Raw genomic sequence first — 17,796 nt, forward strand, 5'->3', positions numbered from 1 at the left:
TTTTTTAAGTTTTCCAAAGAAACTCGTCTTTCGTAACTGTTTTCAAAAGTTTTGAGTGACTACAGATTATTCCTACACGCATGTCTGAAGATATAACTTTTGCCAGTGTGTTCTTGCGTTAGACGCAGAGTCTACAAACCTACAATCGTTTTACATGCATAGGCTACTGCATTTTAAAAGAATTCTATCGCTAATATGGTGATCGCGCGTCTCGGAATTGGCAGATGACCACACTAATGCGTTCAATTTCGGTGATTTTTACCGATTCCCTTCTATCTAGGTAACGTCAGGCTTGATAGAACCGTCATCGGTTAATCCGGATCTTCGCCTAATCCGGATGGAATTGCCGGTCAAATCGAATCCGGATTAACCGAGTTCTACTGTATATAACTTCTAAATTCAACCGCTTTTGCCAAGTGAATCTGTGGCGCGTGCGATCTTTGTCTGGCTCGTACTCCCAAGGATATGAGTTCGATACCACCAAGAGGTGTTTCTTTTTTTAAACTAAATTCAAACCCGAAGTGACTCAATCGTTAGGCTACGCATTTTTGTGGCCGTTCAGTGTAGTTTGTTTTTAGTTCTGACCATCACAACGAAAAAACAGTATATGACAAACATATATAAAATAACTCAAAAATTAATTTGAAGTGGCCTCTATGATAAGTAATAGGTACGGTATACATATAATTTATAAACTACTCTGACCAGTTGCCGCTACATTTTACTTTGCCTTTATTCTGTCAAACTTTGTAGCCCACTGGAAGTTGTCATGACCTACCGGTTGAAAACCACTGCTCTAACCCTGGTTTTTTTTTTTTCGCTGAAACTTTTCGGTCATTTGTCCGAAATGACTTGAAAAAATTCGGCCATTTTTTATTTATTTCGATCATTTTTAGTCATGTTTGGTCATATATAGTCAAATGACTATATAATTTTTCGGACATTTTGACCGAATTGACTATATTTTTTTCGGACATTTTGCTAAAAGAATCGGTCAATGACCGATAAATGACAGAAAAAAAAAAACTCAGCTCTAACCTGACATATTCTTATAACACATGTTTTATAAAATCAATTTCTTGAAGAGTTTCACCTTTTAAGATGCAAACTCCAGTTATAACAAAACTTACGTAGTGAGACATGGTGTCTTGTAGGTTTTAAGCTTTTAACTTACTTGCAGCACATGACGAAAGCCATGTTTCAGATCATGGCTAACACCAACCACATAAGATAATATTTACAGGACCCTTCAAATACATTTAAAACAGCATAAGTTGTTTGAACGGCTTGGGAATGTTTTCCATTTGATAGCAAGTCACAAATGTTCACTTGAACATTGTTGTAATTCATTGTATAGCAGTGGTTCTTAACTGGGGGCACATGCCCCTATCATTGTTGTAATTTTTGTTATAAAGGTAACCTGTTAAAGTGGTAAACCCTGTAATCCTGCATCCTTTATTTTATAAATCTTAATCCACTTACACACTGAAACAGTGTTTATTTCGGGCTATAATCTGTAGAAAAAGTTTCTAGGGTTATCTTAAATTTCAGAATCCAATAATGTCCTTTCTTGGAATTAGTTAAAGACACTAACGAAAGTAGTGGCATATATAATGAATTTTCAAAGGAATGAACGCAGTTAAGTTACAATTTAGGGATCTATTGGACTGATTTGCTGACCATGCAAAATTTGTATTTTTTTTAGCTAAAAGTGTATATGTTTTGAAAATAAATGCTGTTTGCTTGTTAGAAACTTATTTTATAGACTGATTATGGCTGCTGCTATTCAAACCAAGTCTCAGCAAGTGCAGCCAACCCTAATAAGTCGGATTGAAGATGACACTCAGGATGTGGTTACTGCATCTGTATTTACTCCAAATGAAGATGGTTTAATCACTGTCAGCGAAGACAAGTAAAAACGTTTTTTCTACAGCAGTATGCACAGTGTTTCTGTTTGCTAAATTGCTTGACAGTTTTTTTAAATGTATCAACCAGGGATATCTATAACTACCGGATTGGAAACTATGTGAAACTCAAAACCATTTTATACACCAGTAGGGTCACTTTTCTTTGGGCGCTGCTTTGATAAATAATCACATAAATTGACCTTAAAGGGCAGCAAGTGGTAGGTTAACGAACAACCAAAAGTGTAACAATCAATTCACCTGCTGTAAATTGTAAGGACTACGCTTGCCTGGTTTGTTTATTTGTTTGTATTCCATTAGTGCAGTCATGATGTATTTTGTTTGCTGCTTAAAAAATTTCCAGAATGACTATTGGTTTAAGATCTGATGACATCGTAAACGGATTGGTTTCGTACTGGATTGGTCTGTGAACAAGTTGATGATACAACAGCATATTTCACTGATTGCTGAACACTCCTCATTTACTTCTGATCCGATTTGCAGTAACCAAAATGCTAAAGAACAACAGTAGGCGGTTTTTGAACTCGTTGCATTCTTTCATTTTTTAGATTCATCATTTTTTTTCTAGCAGCGTAAATGTACTTTTATAATCAATTAAGTTTTAATGTGAGTGTACATTTTGTATTTTTGTATTATTATTGTAAAATCGAATTTTGTATATCTTTTAGTCGGTATTTTATTTTGTTAATCTTTCTGTAGTCGTAGTAATGTGATAACCCTACTGAAGTACTGATGTATAGCACTGGATAGAGTTTCCAATCCCGTAGTTATAGATATCCCTGGTATCAACTAGCTGTGTTGTTAGACTAGATTCAAAGCAAATTTAAGTTTGTCATTTTTCAGATCAATAAGAGTATGGTTGAAGCGTGAAACTGGGCAGTACTGGCCAAGTGTTTGCCATTTTTTAACATGTAAGTTTGGAGTTATTCTTTTTGCAATTCTGTATATTTTTTCAGTTTTGTCATTACCTTACTTTCATATACTCATACAGTACATATCGACGGTCGAAAACAAAAAAGTCATAAGTGCATTTTTACACTTTGGACTAAAAGGCAAAAAACTCATTTTTTTTTCTTTTTTAAAATTTGTTGATGCTTTGCTTTGAGCATTATCATTAATATCTGTAACTATTAAATGAAGCACATTTCTATACTTTACTGATTGCCACATTTTTTTTCGATAAACTTTTCAAATAAAAGAAATAAGAGCAATTTCATCTCGATATTACATAAACGTAACTGCAAATGTGTTACATACGTCTTTTTGTTTTCAAATTTTTCATGAATGACTCGGCCTATAATTATATTGTCAAGCGCTAATTTACAAAGATGCGAAATGCAGCACTTCACACTTACTTAAAACTGTTGTTTCTATACAACTAGGTTTTATTTGTAAATGATTTGTTAGAATATGTATATCGCTCACTGAATAATCCTTATAATTATCCAAATAAGCAGATCATCCTATCGTGGGTTTTCAATACTGTTTCCATACAAACAATTAGCTTTATTTTGATCATGAAACGTTTTGACAGCGATATAAAGAAACAAGGTTTTAAGTTAGTTGATTACTCCCCTGAATAATGTCTCTTATAATTCCTTTAAATAAACAGATGCCATCGTGGGATTTTAGAGAATTCCATCCATTTACAGTCAATTGCATTTAACCATAAAACGCTGCTTGTTCGCACGGAAACATTGTTTGACAGCGCGTCTGCTCCAAACTGGTCCTTTCCAAACAGGATATCTCCCAATTGGAGGCACCGAATCGATCCATTTTAAACTGGAAGCTCCAGTCAGAGCAACAATCCCCTAGCAAGAATATCCTGTCTCCGCCATTATATTGCCTCTGGCTCTTCACTACTTGTGTGATGGAGCCAGCCAAAGCTGAGCCAGCTCATATGATAGTCTAGTGTCACACTGTCTGGTTGCATAGTGCATAACGTCTTTGTATCAAGCCGGCTTTTGCAATCCATTTGGCAACGATATTTTAAAATTTTGCTCCCTAAATAGAAACCTTCTTTGTGTTGTGCTAATTAATATAACCTTGTGATCAGCTTCCTGCTCAACCATGTGTTTCTCTCCTGAAAAGAAACTATTGTTTGTGGGACAGGACAGTGGAAATATTGAGGTATTGGTTTTATTGCAGGTTTAAAAGTGTGGTCTGTAGTATTTGTTGTTATGTTTATATATATATGTCTTTGGTTAGCTTCAACTAATTATATAGGCGATTATGTTTGTATAATTTTGGTACTTGTTGTACAACAATGGTATTATGGTTGTTCCAACATGAACTTGTTTCTGCTGAGAAACATTTTGTAATCTACATGTTGCTTTATAACTAATGAATTGAGCGACTTAAGTTAATTATTATCCATTCTATGAAATGATTATATGTTGTATATATATGTAATGTAATTTTTTGTGTGTATTGATTGCATTAGAATTTGTTATTTTGTAGTTGAAGCAACTTTGAAATACCTTTTATGTTTATTGTGTTTTTTTGGAAATAAACCTGTCTTGAACTTACTTAAAATTTTAAGGTTTAACGTTCTTAGGGATTGTTATGGACTATTTGAAATGATTATATTTTTGAAAACTGCAAACAGGTTTAGAACAATTCAAAACTACTGTAATACTTTTTACGTACTAACTACGGTATACTTAAAATTCTTGTTTGCATCTTAAATTACCAAACTATTGCGATACCGGTGTATGATAATTTCCGAAAACTATAATACAAGGTGAAACATTGTTGCAATTTTGGTTTGATACAGGTTTTCAAATAATAAAATTGTGTTTTTCATTTTTAAGGAGTTTGAAGTTTCTGATGACTACAACCGAATCACCCACATAAGGAAATACCTGGGTGAGATCTTGTCATAATTAATGAAGCAGTGTTTGTAAGTGACACCCCAGATCGCAAAATCCGTCATTTTTACATTTATTCAACATTAGAAGATGTTAAATCAATGTAAAAATGGTGGATTTTGCTCTTTGGGACTGTACTATGTCTTCACCCTGCTGTATGTTTGTGTGCGTTAGTTTATAGTTCTGTTTTGTGTTCACAGCTCACCAAAAGCAGGTCACCGGGTGCGAATTTTCCCCATCCACTGAGATATTGGTCGCGTGTGGCCGTGACAAATACATCACTTGGCACTGGACTCAAAATGGGCAGAGGCTTAGTGGATATTTGGCCACAAGTCCACTCACCTGCTTGCAGTATCCTTCGCTTTGTAAAGATAATAATAAGAGGAAATTACATCAAGTAGTCATTTATTGTTTCCATCATGTTGTGTGTAGAAGAAGCTTAGCGTTGGAGAGCAATTGCTTGAATGTGAATGTTTATTGTTTGAATGTGTTTAGCTTATACATTGTATGACATTATAGATAAACTGGTCTTAAATTGCGTCTAACAGCTGAACGAGCCTGTTCATGTGGCATTTATTCAGAACATTAGGCATTATTTATTTATGATTACTGAGGCTAAAACCAAATAGATCCGTTTTCCTTGCGAGAATCATTTTTTTAATACTGCGAAGAGAAGGTTTTTCATTGCTCGAAGCTGCAGTGCTTTTCTTCTTACTCTCTTCAGGATGTTGTCGTCAGAATAAATCAACCTAAATATGGTAAAGTATTTATAAATAGAAGAAAAGAAACAAAAAGAAAGTGAATTTTGGCTAATCAGTACATTATATTATGACGACAACCTTTTGAAGAAAGAGAAAAAGAACTGTAGCTTTGATCTATGAAAAACCTTCACGCAATTTTCAAGTTTTGGACCACAAATCAACTCTTCGGTCACTTTTTCAATTATACAAGGTGCAGTGCATGTGTTTTTCTAATCTGTTAAAGACCTCACGTGTTTCGTGCAACAATCTTTGTTATGTGTTCTTAACCACTGTTAAGGTATGATGTGCAGTCGCACTATGTATTTGCCGGCATGACTAATGGTGAAATAACTGTTTTGAAAATCAACAAAAACGACTCTCAGCTCATCACTACCCTGAAAGGTCACTCAGGGTCAATAAGTAAGTTAATTTATTGTGTTTTTGTGCAGCTTGTAGTGTTGTGTATAAATCGAACACTTCCTTGTACACTTTTACAGTAGTGCAATACAATGATTGGATCGGCAAACAAGGAAATTCCGTTTTTTCAATGTGAATTTTTCAAACCGTCGTTTTTCGCCGATCATCTGTCAATTAGTTCTTGGAATGTAACGACCGGTTGTTAGCTGACGCACTCGGCACTAAGCAAACCTTACATCGACTGGGAACAACGCTACACCGAACACAACTTACAAACGTGATGCACTCGTGAAATGTGAAGATTGTCTTTGAATGCACAATTTGAATATTCACAAGTAGACCACGCATAGCTGTTACATAACCATGCGGCTTTTCAACCGATTTCGTGCTGTAACAATTACAGACTGACCATTCACTCATGTTGGTTAGTTGGCCTCATATCTCCTTTAGTGGGTCATGTTTTACACAACGCGATTTCTGCAGTTTATAGCGCTGTTTTATCGAGAATGTATTGAGGCTGTGCTGAAAAGAGTTGTTTGCTTAACTCATGGCACTTTCAAAGATGTTTGTCATAATCCACTGCATTAGTGTTATGTAACATGCGTTGGCAGCATCTGTCATATATTACGTCTTATTTGGAGCATGGAGAGCTCGAGAATGGTGTCATATGGTATTCGAATGGCCCTTTGGAGTCACTAAATATTTTTTTATTTGAAGTTCTATAAAAGCTTTTTGACAGTGGACTTTTATTGTGTTTTTCAACCAGCTTGCTTGTGCTGGGAGCCGACGAAAAATATTTTATATTCCGGTTCCAACGACAAGGCGATCATTTTGTGGGACATTGGCAGTCGTAAAGGAACAGCAATTGAATTACAAGGCCACACGTGAGTCTATTCCCAGTTAGCAAAATTTGTCATGAGAGTTGCTGTAGAAAATCAAGAAACTTCTGCTTAGAAATATTGCAGATGTTGAATTCATTGTTCAATGGATTTCTGTTGATCATGTTGGCAAGTTATTTATATTACTCTAGCAGAGTCTAGCCCGTACAAACCTGCTATGTAAAAAGGGTGGCGATGTTTTCTTAGAACCATTCTTTATTCTCTTGAAACTGTTGTCAAAAAGTTGTTTAGTATTTTGGCTGATATCGTCCATGTCAGGTCATTGAACTCGAACCAGCATTTTAACTAGCAAAACCTGTCTTTTGATCTTTTGGTTAATTCTAAACAAAAACGACCATCTTTGTTTAGAATCAACCGTTTCCTCTAATTTAACATTTGAACTCAGACAAAAAGTGACATCCATCCATTACGCGGCGAGTTCGAAGCAGCTTCTTTCCACCGGCAGCGACGGAACACTGGCTGTGTGGGACATGGCGATAAAACGTAACGAGGTGCGCTGTGTGACTTTTGCGTTGCAACTTTATGGTTTGCGGATAGCCTTTACTTTATCGTTTCAACATTTGTACAAGAATTTGTGGTCATTGTGTCTTGAACTTTTTTGAATTTTCTTTCTGAAGTCTTTTATTTAAGAATTTTCTTCAGTTTATCATGGATGAAAAGTTTGTGCTTAATTAGTTTTGGAAATATGCTATGTTTGGGTCGGTATGTGGGACCCATTTGGGTATCTTTTTATCATTGACATCCTTACAGACCCCAGTATGGCAAGAAAGCAACCAATGCTCGAAGTGCAAGCAACCCTTTTTCTGGAACTTCAGGCAAATGTGGAGTGAGAAAACCATTGGTCTTCGTCAGCATCACTGCAGGTAGACTGTCTGTGTTCTACTGACTGACACATATCGTTTTACAGCGACACTGCAAAAATGCTTTTCAAAATAAGCTTAGAAATTACGTGTCGAACGTATGAAAATGCCGCACAAAACTGCTGCTGGTATACCCAAGTTTCATTGCAGAAATGTTTGTTTTTTTAGTCGTTACTCATAGCCGAGCTGTGGGATGGCGCAGCGGATAAGGCGTTGGCTATTCGGTAATGCTAACCTGGTTCGACTCCCGGCTTGGTTGTTGATAAACACCGCTCACCTTTACCCAAAGTGTAATAAATTGGGTGGACATGGTTGCTGAAGGAAAGGCGGACGAGAGAAAGGAACTGGCCAACCTACTCTAGTTAGTGCTGAAGACCTAGTACAAGGGTCTCAAACTTAAATTGCTCTGAGGACCCAATAAATACTTGCGAAGGGCTGCAATACTTTTATGCATTGCGGAAAGTTAAGCCTGACTCCCCGGCCCGTTCGACCATTCCAAATTTTGTGGACTGGTCCTACAGTCCACGAATTTTCGATCCACACTCTCCTTCCACTGGTACCTCGACTCCATAGCCTGGCCTCCACCACCTAAGCTAGTGAACCTTCCCCCGAGTGCATCACCGCTCCTCGCCGCCACGGGTGTAGCAAGTCGGATCTTTGAAGTCTCTTACCTTGCTACGTTTATTGTGCTCTTCTCGCAGTGTCAATTCTTTTGTATTCGTGCGTTTTCGATGTTGATAAAACAGCTCATCATCTTTCAATAGACACAGTACCACAGTGAGGACGCAATAGAAGAGGTAGTAAGAACGCATCAAATAATTTAAGATCGCAAAAAAATACTGTTGTAGTAAGACGAAAAGAGATAAAAAATAACACCGCAAAATAGGCTACCAAGGTTTCCATTGCGATAACGGCACTAGAAGTGAATAGACAATAATTGTGAGACAACAATACGGGTTTCTGGTACGCAATAAATGGTGTGACAATGGGCTGGCGCTTAAAAGTCGTGCGAAGGTTTGTGGGCATTTTCAGACTATTTTAAGCACTTTTAGAGTGAATTTTATCTTATATTAAGTGAATAAGAAATAAGAGTGAATTTTGATTGTTAATTATTATTTGAAAGTTCAAAAATACTTTGCGGGCCGCGTGTTTGAGACCCATGGCCTAGCCCTAGTATGATGAGAATCTTATCTTCTCATTCCCAGAGCTCAGTAACTGAGTATGGGACCTTCACCTTACTCATAGCCGGCAAAAGGCGAAACTTTGTCACTAATTCTTGCAATACAAAAAAAAATAGGCACTATGGCCAGTGGGAATCGAACCCACGTTTTAGGAATTTCACGAGATGGTGAATTCTACATCGCTAACAAAAGTTCCTCTCATCAGGGTTGATCTGTAGGCTCAGTGCAATAGTATGTGGAATTGACGATAACTCTTTTCTTTTTGTAGGAAATGTGGGATAGCTGTGTGCGCGAACTGCAGCACATACAGGACTACCCTACCGCTCCATGGGTTTGAGTTTGAAGTTCGTGTGTGCGAAGAATGTTTCAAGAGTACCACTGATGAAGAGTAAGATTGAGCAAATTTTGTCCGGACTTTTTTTTCTTTTGTATTTTTACAGCATTGGAACGAACGTCCCTTGCTCAAAGTTCATTAATCATCGTGCAGAGGATCTCAACCTATTTTCTGGCCATTCCTCATTTTTTTGCATCTCCTATTCCTTTTTGGGTAGTTGAAATGTAATACTAACTACACATCCCAAGCCCGTAAAAATCATCTGTGAAAACAAGTTAAAACACCCTAGCCAACAAAACCCGTCATTTTTACATTGATTCAACGTCTGCAGACGTTGAATCAATGTAAAAATGACGGATTTTGCTGTCTGGGACTGTCTGCCCATCAAAACCCAATTTCTTACCCAAAAAGGTTAGGAACGTTTGTGGTTGGCAATCCATGTTTTAATGATGATTTCTATTCTCATTGAGATGGAAACTGAAAACTCTACCGATGAGTTGTCTGCCAATATTGCAACTCTGTGCTGAAGCTGCCATTTACACTATTGACTTTGCTAGCTAGCTATATTTAATTATTTATGTTATCTTTTAGCCTTTGTTTAATGTATTTTACCGTTATTTTAACGTCTCACAGCCGCAAACCGACTGCGTGCTTCTACGACTTGAAGCAGAACATTATCAGCACTCATCCGGATTGGATCAAAAACAGGTTCATTTCATGTGGAACTGATAGGACCATCAAGGTAACCACTGCAGCTTGTACCAATGAATTCCTTTCTTTGTTTGCCATACATTACACATAATAATCTTCGTTAACTAAGATTTATGTCAAGCAGAAGGAAAGCAAAGCTTCGTGTTCACCTCCAAGTATGTTTTAAGTGTCTTGCCAAAGACATAACCTCGTGCTCTAGGCAGGTGTCGAACCGAGGTCCCTTTGAACGTCGTTTTAATGCTTTACCACTCACCGACGAAGTTGACACCTTTTTCTCAATACCAGGGCTGTATAGTCGTAAGGGTGTTGGGCGTGTCTGGAGTCCCCCAGTTATAAACCGAAGAGTTGGAATCGTATATTTTTCACCCAGTTTCGTAACCTTGATCAATGCCCAACGCACGTTTGGCAGCACTTTTTGACTTTTTATTTTCTTGATATGATCGATTTGCGCTTTGCTCACTTTATTCTTAATAGGATTCTCAAAAAGAAATCCAAACCGCCAAAAACACTGAAAAACCTTTGTGTTGTTTCAGCTTTGGGATTTGAACCAGATCGTGAAAAAGTGATGAAATGATCCGTGCCAGGTCTGTTCAAGCACTTGCTTCTGTGATCTTCAAGATTTTATTGTCTGCGGTCATTTTTATGTGTTATTGCTTCACACGTGTATGTGCAAATCAGTCACATTGATTCGACGTCTCCCGACTTTGAACCAAGCCATCAATGCAAAAAGGGTTGATTTGTTACTTGGAATATGTGCAAGTGCGTAGCTTGCTTGCCTGGTCGTGTATTCTTACGTTATTTCCACTGATCGTACGTAACGTGCTATTGACGTCATGCGTCAATTTATTTTCATTTGTGCGTACCAATGCAAACGTCAAGTAAACTTTTCGTGTTATTAAGTTTAAGATTAGTACACAGCTTTGCTCATTGCACATGACTAGGGAACTGTGTTTCAAAAGCTAGTGCAAACTGCTACTACCACAGCGAACCCGCAGCATCAGGCTAAAACAAATCGTTTGTATCTATACTTGTGAAGCTTTGCTTTGTGCACAGTTGCTCTGAAGGTTGCTACTTCGTTGTGCAGTATAGGGACTTAACTTCATGCCAACTTGCCAGCCAGTTAATACAATTCCCGACTCGGAGGCGGTAGATCTGGGTTCCAATATCTTGTCTGGCCATAGCAAATATTTCATAAAAATGGCACTGAACCTTGTTTCTTATTAGCACTCAAGAATTGAGCAAGTTGATTCAGGCTAATAATGTATTCCAATCGATGTAAAAATGGCAACTTTTACTGGTAGAGTGGGCAGCGCTGGAACTGTCTGCTTTGCAAAGCGATGAAAGCAATGCGTATGGCGATGAATCTACCACTATGTACTGTAAAACCCACACACATTATTGTGCGTTTTGCTTTATTCTATTGTTATGTATGTTCTTTAACATGCTGATGTATTTTTACCCACAATCAACGTACATTTATGTTAGCTTAACCCTCACTATCTCATCTTGCGTGACCAACAGTCCTCTGCAGATATGCAGCGTCCCCATACAGCAATATCCGTTATTTTTGCATTGATTCAACGTCTGCAAAGGTTAAATCAATTTAAAAATGACAGATTTTGCTGTCTGGGTCCCTAACTATCGTTGGTTGGAGACAGTACGATCTGCCCAATGGCTGTCGCTTATTTTACATCTTAATTATTAGTCACAAATGTTTGATCTCACTTCCATGAAGCGTTTTCACGATTTGCCAGACAAAATGCACCCTTCAATAAACTGGGCTGCAGCTACATTGCATCTATCTCTTTGTGTCTAGTGCTGTCACTTTTTTCTTTGTCTGTCCCCTGCCAACAAATCAATCCGTTTTGTCTGAGAACGTTGAATCAATGAGAAAAATGATTGATTTGTTGGCTAGTTGTTTGTCCACAGATTGTACAAAGCAGTGAGGGGAATTTTGCAACTGAGCACCTTTTATACTTTTTGTTTAAGAGTATTTCATTGACAGAATACATCATTTTACATTGTTTATGCGTTGTTATCAACCCAAAATCAATAGTCGTTACATTTCGCGAATACAGAAAATCCTCCGTTATTTTTCATGTCAGAGCTACTTTGAACCTTATTTGTCGCAATCTTGCTTGTGAAATTATACTTGCAAACAGTTCACAGTTTCTTTCTATTTGGTTGTAATTTTAGGTACGGTATTTTGTTTGCCTTTCTTGGGTTAAGTGACTCTTTATTCTCGGAAAGAGAAAGCCCTTTTGGGGGCTTAGTCCTGGTAGATTCGCATAGGCCTACTTGAAAATGTTTTGAGCCCGGTCACATAGATTAACAGAGTATAGCTTCCGTTTGAAAAAGTAATATAAAATTTCATTCATTGAATGGAGAGTTATCCATGCGGTGCGTTGCTCAAGCGCACACCCCGAGAGTCGAACTTAAGTTGCTTGATCTTGCCGTTTCCTTGTTCACAAAGTCGATGGATTGATTAACTGAGGTTCCGAGGTGGACACTGAACTAAACCATTAGCCCAGCTATCTCACCCAGTTGCATCTTTGAACTAAAATTTTTCTTAGTCGAAATTGCCGTTGCTCCTCAGACAGCAAAATTCGTTGTTTTTACATTGATTCAACGTTTGTAAACGTTGAAAAAATGATAGATTTTTGCTGTCTAAGTATAGCCTGTTTGAGAAAATTTCAAATAAATCAACTGCCATTGATTTTCTGCATAGAACAATCTCTTTGTAATCTATCTGGCTTTCACCAGCGATTAATTCCTATAGAAACTTGCAAGCACGGGTATCAGTTCGTAGAAAGTTAAATGGAGCCCACTTTATCTTGATTTTGTTCGTGTCTTTCATCGCTTTCATTTCATACCTCGCATTTTCCTCACTTACCACACCCCATGTAAAATAGCCTACTTTATAAAATTTAAGGTGATTTAGAGATTGCAGACCCTTCCAAATCAAAAACGATCTGTTTAAACCAAAATGTAATTCACGAAACAAAGAGCCGCTGATGCCACCAAGCCGAATGAAATAAATAATTGACACTTTCTGAGATAAACTCCCTTATCAAAATGAAGGTTCTTAATAACAGGCAAGTGAGAACTTGTACCAGGGCAGTAAATACGAATGCATTATTACTGGTCAACAAATTTTAACCAAAGATACAAGCGAACTTCTGTAGGTGAATTTTCGGCTCTGATTGCGAATCTGCGCTTACTTTTGCTCTAGCACCAGGCCCGGATTTAGGGGGGGGCAGTTGCCCCGGGCCCCCCGACTTTTGAAGGGCCCCCTTATGTGGAAAAAAATGTGATTTTGTGTAATTTTTTTCTTTTGGCCTTTGAAGTTTCTGCAAAATGCTGTGCAGTAGTGGACTAATGCTACTGTAGACGTAGAGATGGTTTTTCGCGCCGTAGGCGCGAAAAAAATTTTTGCCCGGGGGCCCCCCGATCTAAAAGTGCCCCGGGCCCCCCATCAGCTAAATCCGGCCCTGTCTAGCACATCAGGTTTTGAAAATTTTGCGTTTTAGATATTTTTACGTGTTTAGTTATATAAAAATACGTTTCCAAAAATCTACTGGTAATCACAATGCATTCTGAATTCGCTTTGTGAAAGCTTGAGGTCAAATTTGTCACAATCATGCCATTTGCATTGCTAGGTATGTCAAATTTGAACATCGAATATTACAAAAACCTGGTGTGCTGGAGAAAAAATAAGGACATTTTTGGAATCAGTGTCAAAAACTCTTCAAAATCGGGTCCCTGATTAAAACTTTCGGTTGACCAGTGTTCTTGATTCAACGTTAAGGATAGTCAATGTCCACACTTTACCCAACCAATAAAAGCGTCACAAAATAAAAAGGATCACGCAAAACTCATTCCCGTTTAAGTTTTTGCCTTCACAAGCTTGCAAAAGGTTTCTTTGCACAAGACTGACTGAAGAGAATAGAGCACATTGACGTTTTTTTTATACAAATTTTGAATGTAGCCTGTGCTGGAGTGTGGTGCTCATGAGTCGTATATCGATTCCCAGTGGAAGTTTGCCAAGCTTGTTTTCATCTTTGGTCTTTCGCCTGCAATATTAGACACGTTTAGTAAAAGAAAAGAATCGCTTAGTGAGAATCTTCACAAGAAAGCATGCTTAAAATGGACAAAAGTTTCGTTCCAAGGGAAAAGCCCTTCTTCATACTTTTTTTTCGAAATCCTACGGGCTACGGCTTGCGAACCATATATGGCTCTTCGTGACGTCATCTGGCTCACAGAAAGTTTTATTTTAACTTTTTATTAAAATTTAAAGGTGAAACTACGCTCAGAATGAACCAAATTAAATTCATTTTTTCAAAGTTTTCTGAAGGAGGTCCCCCAGACTCCCGCTGTTTTTCTCATCTTCAGTAAACACGTGACCCCACTTTTACAACTCATCACCTGCCCCTGCATGTTAGTTGTATGAAGTGTTAAAGCATTATTTATAAGGTTCTTACAGAAATACATTTTCAAAATGTGGCTTTCATGGCTTTCTTACCTAAAAAAGCTCCCGACTCCTTTAGGCTATTAGACTATAGACCATCTCCATGCCATCTCACAGATTGTGAGGTAATGTTGCGTTTTTAAAAGTATATTTGCAAAGACCAAATTTGGGAAAATTTTGTTTGCCCCACCAAAATGTTTCACTCTCCTACGACTGTGTGTGCAGGACTTCCAAGATTTTGGTTTGGTACTCAGACCTGCCTCTGGACATGATCTTAAAGAATTATTGGTTAATCGAAACGTTGCTTTTACATGTGCACAAGAAAAGGTGTGATCTTCAATTGCACTTTTGAGAACACAGTTCAAATTCAGGTGTTCCCCAGCTCTTGTCGATAAATGTCTTGTTGATATACCGATGCAGGCCTATGCCAGGTTTGCATCAAACAAACAACTGAAGTTATACACAACATTACAACAAAGAAGTACGGTAGGCGACTTTAATTGGAAATACCTACCTACTTTGAACGTTTTATATACAGGATAAATTTTACAAGCAAATTTTTTTTAGCAATTTTAGATTTTTTGAGAATCTTAATAAATCTTTCCCCTCCAAAAAAAATTAACTATTTAACTCAAAATTTAATATTTAACCATTGCATTTTGTTCAGATGTAGATAAAATTACTGCATGTTATTCCTGAAGAGGACATCGTGTGATGTAAAAAACTTTCGACGTGAAATTGGTTTCAATTTATTTTTTGTTTTCTTCAAATGTTAAAAATAATCGTAAATAATTATGATATAAATCTGATTATGTCACTCGGCTTCATATGCCCATGGTTCAACAAGACAAACTTTCTTCAGAAGCTCTAAAATATTTTATTGTTTTAATTTCTTTGTAGTGACGAACCAACAAACTATAGGATGAACTCCCAGTAAGATAAATGTAAAAGCTGTTAGCGTTTTCTTGTTTACAAGCTTTGCACTTGATATTTGTATGAAAACGGTGGTTTGGTTTCCTTTTATATCAATGTTTGCAATTCAATCTGTTTCTTTTTTTTTTCTTCTGATCATCACAGCTAAAATAACACATGCAAACAATAGCAAAGATCTAGAAAAGGTAGAAGTGACAAAGGTGCATCTTGAAATGTGCTCGTGACCAAGTGATTTAATAAGTCAAATAAGTTAAAAAAGTTAGTCGTAAATAAAATTGATCTTCCATAACACTTCACAGCCTACAAAGACAAAACGACAGTAAATAATATGGTTAGAAGGCTAAGCCTATAATTTGTATGCAACGTGTCTTAATTGCCACGTTTATACCCAATTTTTACCGAAAAAATGTTATGGATGGACTATACATTTGCCATAGTTTATTTCCTACAAATTGTTTTTCCTATTAGTCCGATTTTTAACAACGTTTTGTGGTTTCATTTTCCTATAATTGTCATGAGTAAGTGCTAATTATACTATGTTTTTGACATACTGCAGCTTAATTATCGCTTTTCACGTCTACTGGCGTATGAATGACAATTTTATTGAAACAAAATTACGGTAATATCGTTGAAAATGTTACTTTATCTTGGTTTAAAGCAAAAGATGAAGGTGTGGATTGAGGCACATAGATATGCAAATAAGCTTCCACAACAGTAGACCAACCCAATTGGGAGGCACGTGACTCCCGTATCCCTTAAACGCTATGGCACTGTGTGTAAGCCCATAGTTGTTACGATCAGACATTACTGCAGTTTCTAAAGTCATGATCAGACCATTCACTTACGTTTGCATCTTCCTTGCTCAGGTTCAAACCTCGCTACTCTCCCACCTCTGACTTCTTTGCATGTGTTACTCGTAGGACCGAGCAAAAAATAACCTAACAAATAAAATGCTAAAGTAAATCATATCAGTCAGCTTCGCAATTTGTTTACTTGATATGATATGATCAATCGTTATACTGCAACCCAGTTTATGGATCTTTGTGTGACTTTTAATTCTGCGGAAACACTTTTAAAAACTGGCTGAAAGACAACGAGCTCCACTTGTGAAACACCCATACGAAAGTATTAGCCTACTTTTAATTTTTTGTAACATCAAAAAAACAGAAAAAAAATATCAGAATCTACTGTAGGCTATTACTCAAATAAATGCGTGATTAAGATAGTTTATTTGGAGTAAAGTTGTGGCCTGTAGTACAATAGGTTTTGATAAGTTAGGCTACATAATTTATATAATGACATAAATTACTTAAGTCACACAAGTACGATAAACTTTAAACGTAATAATTAAAATAATTTATTAGTGAACGTAAAAACATCAAAAAAAACTGAGTAAAACGAATAAAAAGTTTCTACAATTGACGATTTTCAGCGAATCTTACAGTAATTTCTCAATGAATTTGGTTAAGGATTGGATTTCTTTGCATTATTGTTTGTGCAGAACTTTCTCGATTTCTTTTTAGCATTGACCAATTTTCACAAAGAAACGCTTAAAGGGTTTCCAAAAAAAGTTACGTTCTAAACCTTATAAATTGTAACTTTCATGACTTTTATAGTGCGAGATTATGGTACTATTTACAAAGAAGTTATTTTTTCGATCAAGTTAGGTATTTTATAAAAAAATTTATGTAAAAATACAATTTACCTGTTATGCAGTTGTAATAACAAACAGAATTTAACTCGCTTGCAATCCTTGTGAAATTGCACCATTTCGTGCCAAACCTGGGTGTCTTCTGGGGCGCACACTCTGGTTTGCCTGCATAGGAAGATGAAGTTGGGTGAAATAACCAAAACTTTGAACAAAAAAAATTGCAAAAATTTAATGAAATACAGACTGAAAAAGCTTTGAATTTTTAAAATGATCACAGTTTTTTCTGTTATAAAGAGGATGAATAGACAAATTATCTCAAACTATATATTCATTAAAACTGCATAATTATGGTAATTGCAAGTAATCTGATCAGCCATTTAACGCACCGTTATATGAATATGTCCAAGGTCTATTTTGAAGCATGGCTGGTTGAATCAGTAAAAGTAAAAACAAAACCAACTTTGAAAGCCGGAGAATCATTATTTTTAAACTTATGTAGGCCTACCACACAATCTAAAAAGAAATAAATTTGTTATTTTTTATCATGTAGGCCTGTAAATATTAATAGTGGAAGCAGATCGACAGTAGAAAATTTAAATGGACTTAATAATCGCTTAATATAACTTAATATGTTTTTCATAGAGATTGGCCACTTAACATTGGTTCAGAGCCTTCCTCTACATTTCAAGACAAGAATTGCATTCTTTCAGAAGCTTTGAGCGAATAAAGCAGGATCCGAGATCGAGACCTACAGTTTAAAGTTGATAGTACAGCTGGTTTTATTACCAGTAAACTACTCCATTCACC

General features: G+C 36.7%; 2 protein-coding genes across 2 annotated transcripts; one reads left to right on the forward strand and one right to left on the reverse strand.

The window, feature by feature from the left end:
* The first annotated feature begins 1,713 nt into the window (after positions 1–1,713).
* On the forward strand, positions 1,714–12,099 carry LOC145774708 (WD repeat and FYVE domain-containing protein 2-like). Its single transcript, XM_082586000.1, has 12 exons — positions 1,714–1,912; positions 2,769–2,836; positions 3,982–4,055; positions 4,739–4,793; positions 4,996–5,146; positions 5,834–5,955; positions 6,719–6,836; positions 7,237–7,342; positions 7,602–7,714; positions 9,161–9,280; positions 9,860–9,968; positions 10,471–12,099. Exons 1-12 carry the CDS (start codon positions 1,773–1,775, stop codon positions 10,501–10,503), a joined length of 1,209 nt encoding a protein of 402 aa, XP_082442126.1. The 5' UTR covers positions 1,714–1,772; the 3' UTR covers positions 10,504–12,099.
* Positions 12,100–12,957: 858 nt separating this feature from the next.
* On the reverse strand, positions 12,958–17,504 carry LOC145774818 (uncharacterized). The gene is made up of 4 exons (XM_082586133.1): positions 17,376–17,504; positions 17,044–17,154; positions 16,184–16,276; positions 12,958–14,010 (listed from the first exon to the last, which is right to left on the reverse strand). Exons 1-4 carry the CDS (start codon positions 17,467–17,469, stop codon positions 13,946–13,948), a joined length of 363 nt encoding a protein of 120 aa, XP_082442259.1. The 5' UTR covers positions 17,470–17,504; the 3' UTR covers positions 12,958–13,945.
* Between the last annotated feature and the right edge of the window lie 292 nt (positions 17,505–17,796).

The sequence above is a fragment of the Aplidium turbinatum genome, chromosome 7, assembly GCF_918807975.1.
Source record: "Aplidium turbinatum chromosome 7, kaAplTurb1.1, whole genome shotgun sequence".
Lineage (NCBI taxonomy): Eukaryota > Metazoa > Chordata > Ascidiacea > Aplousobranchia > Polyclinidae > Aplidium > Aplidium turbinatum.

Bases quoted from the DNA above. Each gene is read 5' to 3' on its own strand.
- LOC145774818 (XM_082586133.1), bottom strand. From the start codon at position 17,469: ATGATTCTCCGGCTTTCAAAGTTGGTTTTGTTTTTACTTTTACTGATT. The intron at 17,155-17,375 runs GTGCGTTAAATG...CTTCCTATGCAG, and splicing joins TTGGACATATTCATATAACG to GCAAACCAGAGTGTGCGCCC. The intron at 16,277-17,043 runs GTAAATTGTATT...TTTATTTGTTAG, and splicing joins TTATTACAACTGCATAACAG to GTTATTTTTTGCTCGGTCCT.
- LOC145774708 (XM_082586000.1), top strand. From the start codon at position 1,773: ATGGCTGCTGCTATTCAAACCAAGTCTCAGCAAGTGCAGCCAACCCTA. The intron at 2,837-3,981 runs GTAAGTTTGGAG...CCTTGTGATCAG, and splicing joins TGTTTGCCATTTTTTAACAT to CTTCCTGCTCAACCATGTGT. The intron at 7,715-9,160 runs GTAGACTGTCTG...TTCTTTTTGTAG, and splicing joins CTTCGTCAGCATCACTGCAG to GAAATGTGGGATAGCTGTGT.